The sequence below is a fragment of the Oncorhynchus gorbuscha genome, linkage group LG06 (assembly GCF_021184085.1).
Source record: "Oncorhynchus gorbuscha isolate QuinsamMale2020 ecotype Even-year linkage group LG06, OgorEven_v1.0, whole genome shotgun sequence".
NCBI classification, from domain to species: Eukaryota; Metazoa; Chordata; class Actinopteri; order Salmoniformes; family Salmonidae; genus Oncorhynchus; species Oncorhynchus gorbuscha.
This window is the reverse complement of record NC_060178.1, coordinates 39,655,743-39,665,398: the sequence shown is the minus strand read 5'-3', so window position 1 is coordinate 39,665,398 and position 9,656 is coordinate 39,655,743. Positions and strand designations below refer to the sequence as shown.

At 44.7% G+C, this 9,656-nt stretch overlaps 1 protein-coding gene and 1 long non-coding RNA gene across 2 annotated transcripts in view; one reads left to right on the top strand and one right to left on the bottom strand.

Moving 5' to 3' along the window:
• Positions 1 to 394: 394 nt before the first annotated feature.
• Positions 395 to 3,890, top strand: LOC124037135. Its single transcript, XR_006839123.1, has 9 exons — positions 395 to 996; positions 1,144 to 1,259; positions 1,399 to 1,571; positions 1,789 to 1,883; positions 2,194 to 2,289; positions 2,484 to 2,605; positions 2,843 to 2,956; positions 3,144 to 3,280; positions 3,425 to 3,890. It is a non-coding gene; the product is annotated as an uncharacterized LOC124037135 (long non-coding RNA).
• A 3,485-nt stretch (positions 3,891 to 7,375) lies between these two features.
• Positions 7,376 to 9,656, bottom strand: part of LOC124037936 (proline-rich protein 12-like) — a 45,208-nt gene continuing 42,927 nt past the window's right edge. Inside the window, 1 exon segment of the mRNA XM_046353217.1 lies at positions 7,376 to 8,737. Coding sequence (XP_046209173.1) covers positions 8,603 to 8,737 — 135 coding nt within the window. The 3' untranslated portion in view covers positions 7,376 to 8,602.

Genomic DNA, 9,656 nt, shown 5'->3' with positions numbered 1-9,656 from the left:
CGCCATTGCCTCTCTCTTTCATTCTTCTGTCATCCCTTATTTTCTACTTCTTCCTCCCTCAAATAACATAAATTGAATGTGACATCAACAAAAAAGGTCACCATGTCATTGAATTTAGGTTAAAAGTTGGGTAAAAGAAAACACAAAAACTCCCTTATGTTGATGACTTCTTGCAGAACCCAATCAGTTTTCCAAGTTGATTCAACGTTATCGCATATACTTTTTTGTTGTTGAAATGACGTAGGAACAATGTCCAGTGGGATGGTTATTTTCCACCTCCCTCTCATCCCCTCTTCTCCCTCTCGTCTGTCATCCCCTTCACTTCCTCTCTTCTCTCTCTGTCATATCCAGGTCCTTGCACTACATTACACCAATGTCCATTCAGAGCAGTGTTTCATTAGTGGGTGTGTGCGTGTGTGTGCCCATGTGTGTGCGTGTGGCCTACGTAAGTGTGTATGTACTCCAAAGCTAATTGTGTCCTCGATGATGTCAGTTCTATAGCCTGTAAACAGAGCGACACGGAGGTCGGTGGGTGCAGTAGGGGCGCTAAATGCTAGCTCGTTAAATGCTAGCTAAATGCTAAATGCTAGCTCGCACCGTGGATGCTAACGTTGTCGGTGATAGCCCAACCCAGCACCCCTTGTCCCAGGTTTCCACTCAGAGCTGTACAGCTCTGGTTACGGCCAACAACAGCCAAGGTGGAGCAACGACATTGCCATCGCTGACCAGGGACCCCTGCGGCACCTTCAGCACGGAGACCTGCCATGGCAACCTGTGCTCTGTCTCCACGGAAACCTGCAATGCCAAGCACCACTGCTCTGTGGGGCATGGAGCGCTGGTGCACGGAAAGAGGGATGTCCGGGAAGAGAGGGATGAAGAGGAGGACAAAGAAGAGAAAAAGGAAGATGACCAGGTGGGGAGGAGAGAGGCCCTAAAAGCCCTTTGTAATATAATCTACAACAGTCAGAGGGCGCAAAAGAGGGTCAGCACTCTGAGGTGAGAGAGAGCAACTGTTGGAGTACAGCAAAAACTATTTATAGTATGGCATCACTTCCCTCATCTCTCTCTCTCTCTCTCTCTCTCTCTCTCTCTCTCTCTCTCTCTCTCTCTCTCTCTCTCTCTCTCTCTCTCTCTCTCTCTCAGGAAGGCTGAAGCAGGGGATCAGTGCCAAAGCTCTTCCAAGTGGGCAGTTTTATGAACTATGGCTGCTCTTCCTGCTGATGGCCCTGAGGCCAGAGCTCAGGGTGTAACTGCAGCAGGTAACAGCCTCGAGGAGGATGGAGTTGTGGTTTCCCTGATAATGGCGTATGATTTGGGATGGGTAGGCCTACTGTATGCCCCTCTCTCCTGCCATTTCTCTTTCTTTTCTCTCCATATCCCCCTGTCTCCCTCTGTCAGGAGTGAGGGGTGTCAATGCTGTGTCTGTCTGTGCAGTGGGGGGAAGAGTACAAGATGCTGAGCGACCACAGTGCGCCAACTGTCTCTAAGGAGGTGTCACAGAGGGCTGTGGAGATCCTCAAGACCCTGTTCAACATCGCATATACAGCTTCCACAGACAGGAGCCAGATGAGGTGGGTGGAGGAGAGTTCCATTGAATTATTGAATCTGTACCTTGTCTGTCTTCTATGGGGCATCGCTGGCTTTTAGTTTGTGAGTAGGCAGGAGTAGGTAGCTAGGAGCTGTCGCCAGTATTTTTAAAGTTAAGAATGGGGGTTAGTTTAAACTGATCCTAGATCTGTGGTCAGGGGGCCTTTTTAACATCTCCTCTTCTCTTTATGTCCCTCTCAGGAGGATCCAGCTCTCTATCGCCGCCTGGCTGCAGTGCTACGACACTGCCTGCTGCTGACCAGTGATGGAGAAGAACTCACTGAGGAGTTACAGGGGTATGTACAAGGGCTTCTGCTGTCTTCTCTTCTGTTGTCTTTCCATGTATTTGTATTTGCATCTTTCTTTTGAAAGTAATGGTGGCCATTCTAGTTGTTGTCTAAATGTTTCCTTTTTCGTGGCAAAGTGGAAAAGATATGTTCTGAACCATTTCAAAATGGGTGCCATTTCAACCCTTGACCTTTAACCTGTAACCCCCCATGGTGTGCAGTGGAGGGTTGCGTCTCAATAGAGAATAGCTATGGAAGCATACTGGGTGTGTATAAAGGGTCATAAGCTGACAAAATCTCCTTTGAATTTATTATGAAGGGTCAGAAGTTGAAGGAGAAACGGACTCCAATCCTGAATCTGTTGACTGAGAGCTGCCACTCGCACCGCGAGACACGCCACTACCTCAGACAACAGGTACTGTTCTCTCCCGTTGGGCTGAAACTCCAACTGATTATTGTAGCTTTAATACAGAAGGAATGTTAGTCTGATGTTCAGTTTACATTGTTGGAGAAGATTGCTTCGACTTGTGATATTGGGGCCTCTGTCTGTCCCCTCCCACATGTTCCCACCCAGCACTAACATTTGCCTCTGCCTGTCCACCGCTACAGATCCTTCCCCCTCTGTGGGACATGGCACTGAGGCCAGAGCAGGGGGCCACAGTGAGGGGACGTGGACGCGGACATCAAGCACTGTGCTGCCGAGCTCCTCTTTGTGCTCTGCAAAGAGAACGGTGCCCACATCATATCACTCCTGTCACTCTTACTAGCTCATTTCAAAGTAACTCTTAGTTAGAAGAACCCACTTATTAACCCTCATAGCACATGTAGTAACTCATCTCTCTCTATCTCTCTCTTTCATCCCCCCTTCATATCTGTTTCAGTTAGTGACTATCCAAGTGTGTGAAATAGATGGATAGATCGAAATAGAGGAATGTTGCCATTTTCTCTTTTCTCTCTCTATCTCTCAGTGAGTTGTTTTGTGAAGTACTCAGGCTATGGTAAGCACAGGGTTCGCTGAGTGGAGGTCAGGTGACCCACGCCTAGTACTCTAGCGACTCAGACTCTGACACAGAGGAATACAGGTGTGTAAAACAACCATTGATAATGTCACAAACAAAACACTTTGTAATACTGTATAGGGACACAATGAATCGTTAGGCTTGTGATACATGACTGATAGCACAAATCGGAGCATGCAACATAAACCATTTTTGATGGTTAGGAGTGGACAGTATTAACAAGGGAGGTGTTTGTAACTGTGTTCCACAGGGAAGCTAAGGGGCGCATCAACCCAGTGACGGGGAGGGTGGAGGAAGAGCAGACAGACCCCATGGAGGGAATGACGGAGCAGGAGAAAGAGCAGGAGGCACTAAGACTCATCAGCCTGTTTATAGCAGGCTCTCACGGTGTGTGTGTATTTGTGAGCGTGTATGTGCATGTGGTGTGTGTGTGTAAGTACATATATGTTTCAGTTAGTGACTATCCAAGTACGTGAAATAGATGGATGTTGCCATTTTCTCTCTTTCGCTCTTTCTTCCTGCTTCTCTCAGGGACATGATCATCCAACCAGTGGGAGTGACAATAGGGGAGAGACTGGAGTCCCTGTGTGGTCAAATGAGGGGCAGTACTGTGGAAGAGGTGGAATCAGAGGGAGAGAGAGGAAGAGAGGGAAAAGTAGGGAGGAGAGAAAAGAAAAATGAGAGATAGGAGGGTGGAGTAAGAAGATTACAAGAGTTACTGCATAGGATGAAGTTACAGAATATGATGGTAGAGAGAGAGAGAGAGAGAGAGAGAGAGAGAGAGAGAGAGAGAGAGATAAGAGATAAGAGGTTGGTTTGTATTTATATAGCACAGTGGTGGAAAAAGTATCCAATTGTCATACTTGAGTAAAAGTGACAATACCTTAATAGAAAATGCTGCAAGTAAATGTGAAAGTAACCTAGTAAAACCTATTTGGTTTTAAATATACTTAAGTATTAAAAGTAAAAGACAATGCAAAAAATATACACTGCTCAAAAAAATAAAGGGAACACTTAAACAACACAATGTAATTCCAAGTCAATCACACTTCTGTGAAATCAAACTGTCCACTTAGGAAGCAACACTGATTGACAATAAATTTCACATGCTGTTGTGTAAATGGAATAGACAACAGGTGGAAATGATAGACAATTAGCAAGACACCCCCAATAAAGGAGTGGTTCTGCAGGTGGCAACCACAGACCACTTCTCAGTTCCTATGCTTCCTGGCTGATGTTTTGGTCACTTTTGAATGCTGGCGGTGCTTTCACTCTAGTGGTAACATGAGACAGAGTCTACATCCCACACAAGTGGCTCAGGTAGTGCAGCTCATCCAGGATGGCTCATCAATGCGAGCTGTGGCAAGAAGGTTTGCTGGGTCTGTCAGCGTAGTGTCCAGATCATGGAGGCACTACCAGGAGACAGGCCAGTACATCAGGAGACGTGGAGGAGGCCGTAGGAGGGCAACAACCCAGCAGCAGGACCGCTACCTCCGCCTTTGTGCAAGGAGGAGCAGGAGGAGCACTGCCAGAGCCCTGCAAACGGGCCTCCAGCAGGCCACAAATGTGCATGTGTCTGCTCAAACGGTCAGAAACAGACTCCATGAGGGTGGTATGAGGGCCCGACGTCCACAGGTGGGGGTTGTGCTTACAGCCCAACACCGTGCAGGACGTTTGGCATTTGCCAGAGAACACCAAGATTGGCAAATTCGCCACTGGCACCCTGTGCTCTTCACAGATTAAAGCAGGTTCACTCTGAGCACGTGACAGATGTGACAGAGTCTGGAGACGCCGTGGAGAACGTTCTGCTGCCTGCAAGATCCTCCAGCATGACCGGTTTGGCGGTGGGTCAGGCATGGTGTGGGGTGGCATTTATTTGGGGGGCCGCACAGCCCTCCATGTGCTCGCCAGAGGTAGCCTGACTGCCATTAGGTACCGAGATGAGATCCTCAGACCCCTTGTGAGACCATATGCTGGTGCGGTTGGCTCTGGGTTCCTCCTAATGCAAGACAATGCCAGACCTCATGTGGCTGGAGTGTGTCAGCAGTTCCTGCAAGAGGAAGGCATTGATGCTATGGACTGGCCCGCCCGTTCCCCAGACCTGAATCCAATTGAGCACATCTGGGACATCATGTCTCGCTCCATCCACCAACACCACGTTGCACCACAGACTGTCCAGGAGTTGGCGGATGCTTTAGTCCAGGTCTGGGAGGAGATCCCTCAGGAGACCATCCGCCACGTCATCAGGAGCATGCCCAGGCGTTGTAGGGAGGTCATACAGGCACGCGGAGGCCACACACACTACTAAGCCTCATTTTGACTTGTTTTAAGGACATTACATCAAAGTTGGATCAGCCTGTAGTGTGGTTTTCCACTTTGAGTGTCACTCCAAATCCAGACCTTACCTGAAAGAATTGTACTTTTCAGAGTGTGTCTGTACCCCACCTCATCTGTCACTGTGTGTAGCACTAGTTTGAATGTACTGCATACGGTGGCATCACCCACCAAAACACCACTCTTAGAATCACTGTAGCCAGGTACATTCATCGAGAGAGAAAAAAATCGCAAGAGAAAGGACCAGGAGCAGAGAATAGAGTCCTCAGATTTCTTGCCAATCGTAGTGTTGTTATGCTTCCATATACTTTACTTTCCACTCTGGTTCCTCTCCTGGAGATGCCCCCACTTATATTCAAGGGTGCAATGCCATTTGCTTGTAACAGGGGATAGATCTGGTTGAGTGGATTCCCGTACTTGTACACTCCACCCAGCCAAGGAGCCAATCCACTCTGAGGACATTATCCCAATGTGGAACAGATATCACAATTGGACTGGAGAGGGAATAACAGGTCCATGATGATTGTAATCAATGATGTGGGAGCAGTTATTGTGCAGGTTTCTGTCCCTGTCATGTGGTGGTGAAAGGGTATCATTACTTTTGAGTAACATGCTTTTTCCTTATCCAACATGTTGTCATTCCTTCCTCTGCGTATATACTTCCTTTCCCCTCCAACATTTGCTGTAGTGTAAAGTGCATATGGTTTCTCAGGTGGAAATATCAATAAACAATTCCTGCTGTACTGTACTGTCACAGTGTCTGCCTTGGATAGGAAAATAATCAATAGGGGTAAAATCCTCTGAAACTCTTCTGGGGCTGTCAGAGAAACCATGTTTTGTCAGCATTTTCACACCCAAGAAATGATTAACTTGACTGGATCAGAAACTTCACAGACCCAGACTTTTAACTGACGTAACAGATGACCGAGCAAACCAGGAACATTCCCAGAACATTAGCTAAGATTCCAATGAAGTTCTAATTAAGGTTTTATCTAACATTAAGATAACATCCCAAAAGCATACAAAGAATGATTTTGATAACAAATTATTTTTGTCTTCCAGAAAATGTTTTAAATTAAATATCCTTGGAATGTTCTCATTCACTAAAATGTTGTGCACAACAATTCCAGTTAATGCAATAACACAATGTACCAGTTATATTTTTAGAACATAATGCCACAACTAAATGTGAAAGGGAACATTCTTGAACATCAGGGGAATGTTTTCTACAAACATTGTATAATCATCCACAGAACTGGACTGTTTCTGATGAGATTTGCCTCAATCTAACGAATGTTCTGGGAACTTTCAAAGAACCAACTTTGGTTTGCTGGGGGCTCAGGGCTCTGTGCAGGCCAGTCAAGTTATTCCATACAGATCTCAACAAACCATTTCTGTATGGACCTCACTTTGTGCACGTCTGCATTGTCATGCAAACTGTTGCCACAAAGTTGGAAGCACAGAATCGTCTAGAATGTCGTTGTATGCTGTAGAGTTAAGATTTCCCTTCACTGGAACCAAGGGGCTTAGCCTGAACTATGAAAAACAGCCCCAGACCATTATTCCTCCTCCACCATGCGCATTGGGCATGGTGATCTTTGGATTGTGTGTGGCTGCTTGGCCATGGAAACCCATTTCATGAAGCTCCCGACTAATAGTTATTGTGCTGTCTTTGCTTCCAGAGGCAGTTTGGAGCTCGGTAGTGAGTGTTGCAAACGAGGACAGATCCTTTTTAATGAGCTATGCGCTTCAGCACTCGACGGTTTCGTTCTTTCAGGTTATGTGGCCTACCACTGCGTGGCTGAGCCTTTGTTGCTCCTAGACATTTCCACTTCACAATAACAGCCTGTCAGCAACGAGTAGGGCTGAAATAGCCAAATCCACTAATTTGAAGGGGTGGACACATACTTTTGTATACATAGTGTACTTTACTAACAATAGTACATGTGGGTCAGGGTTGGGAAAATCCTATTTCCAGCCAAAACAAAAGGACACAAACTGTTCCACATTGGAATTGCAATTTTTGTGTACAATTTTAATTGACTGGAATTTAAATGGATTTGATCCCAACCCTGATATGTGGTCAACCACGCACTTAATGCATTATCTTATAAAGTTGTAGGAGGAAAAACAAAATTACAGCTAAAGTTGTTTTTCCCTGTCATGTTCATCAATTTCAATTTTTTATTTGCTTTTGTCAAATACAGGAATAGCATGTACAGAAGAGGAACTGGGCTTTAGAGACTGAAGTAACTGTACAATATTTACAGATAAGAGAGCTTGAACAAATAGGTAAACCTCCAAAATAATAATTATCATAAACAACAAACAGATCAAATAAAAACAGTCAACACAGATTTTATATGCTTTTTAAGTTACACCTCCCTAAAACCACAGAGCTTTCTTTTAGAAAGCGAACAGATATTTATTTTAATTTATTAACTTCAGGTGTAAACTCTGCTCTCATCGTCTTTTGAAGAACAAACATAAAGAACACAGTTTGCTTAGTTTTTAAATGCATCTTTCCCCCTCACAATTTATTTAGGCAGACAGAAAAAATGGAACATCACACACTCCCTTAACCTCTCCCCTTCCTTCCCTTCACCTCAGTTTTGCTCCCCTCCACTCTTTTTCCCCATTCAGCAGTAAAAGGGGGGACTGAGCAAATAATTTTGCGTAGGCCATTTCATGTTACCCTAATAAAACATGATTATTTAAAATAACAACAGCAAACAATCCCAGCTAGGGAGGGTAATTTCCTTGTATAAATAATACAAATCATAACTATTAATACATATACGTATATATATATATACGTATGTATGTATATATATATACGTATATATATATATATATAGTGTTTGTATGTTGGTGTGTGTGCCCGTGCATGTTTGGATGTAGATTCACCGTGGTCCCCTGCTTTTCATGTTCAGGTCAAGTGGCAGAAGTCATACCCTTTCACACATTCACAATTTTCAACCCGCCTCCTCTGCTCTCCTCCGTCCTTCTTTTTTCTTCAGTCAAGAGATATTTTGTGATAGAAAAACTAAACAAAAGCGCTAAAAACAGTTCATTGTAGCATCCATTTTAAGTTAAAACTCAACCGTACTCACAGACCGAACATTGACTGTTCATTCTTTCTCGCTGGGAAACAAACTAGAATGGTAGGGTCTGAAACCCCCCCCTCTCTCTCCATCTTGGTACGGTCCAGTGGTCTCCACTCCAACTCTCTTGCTTTGTCTCCCAAATACAGTATACCACCCCTCCCCTCCCTTCTCCAACCCACATTCTGCTTTCCAAATGGCACTCCATATAGGCCCTATTGCCCTGGCCAATTGTAGTGCACTATTTCAGACGGTGTCCCCTCCTCCATCATCAGGCTTTGGTGCTGAGGGTTAGAAGGTCGATGAAGGAGTTGAAGAGGGTCTCCAGCCAGCCCTGGTTAGCCATACACTGCTGCACCACCTCCTCCTGACCAGGGTCTTCTGCTGCCTGCTCTATACTGTCCGTCTGGGAGGGGGAGAAAGAGAATAGAATAGTTTATTTTCCTCCAAGGAAGACATTCAATTATTTTGCTATTGAAATTCACTTGCTTATTTGGAGTAATATATACAAACAGTATGTGGATCTTCAAATTAGTGGATTAAATGCATCTTTCCCCCCTCACAAATTAGTAACAATGTTTCACCCCATGTTCAAGAATGGCCTTTTTCCTCACTCATTTTACGGAATTTGAAAACAAAATATTCTTATTTTTTTTAAACAAAGAGATGATTATTATTATTACTTTCCCCCTATTTCAGCCACACCCGTTGCTGATGGATGTATAAAATCGTGCACACAGTCAGGCAATCTCCATAGACAAACATGGCTTTACTGAAGAGCTCAGTGACTTTCAATGTTGCACCATCATAGGATGCCACCTTTCCAACAAGTCAGTTTGTTAAATGTCTGCCCTGCTAGAGCTGCCCCGGTCAACTCTAAGTGCTGTTATTGTGAAGTGGAAAGGAGCAACAACTGCTCAGTGGTACAGTGGTTGCTCCACTAAACGTCTTGCGATTAGGCTGCGGGACTTAGAGGTAATTTGTGGTTTAGTACGGTACCCTATGTCCCCACTTCATTGTTCCAGACCCGTGTAAGGGGTAGTTAACTAATTATGCTTTTGGGTTCTACTGTGTCACTAACAGACAATGAATGGGCGACATAAACCTAAATAGAAACTGATAATTGTCCACGACTTCAGTAGTACTTACTAAAACTGTTGATACACTAAGGTTTATGTATATATTTTTTGTTAGGATTATTTTGGTCTTACTGTAGTACCGTAGGCCACTCCCGATCGGTCACATTATACAGTGCCTAAGTGGCACAACAGTCTAAGACACTGCATTTCAGTGCAAGCTGTGTTGCTACAGATGCTGGTTAAATA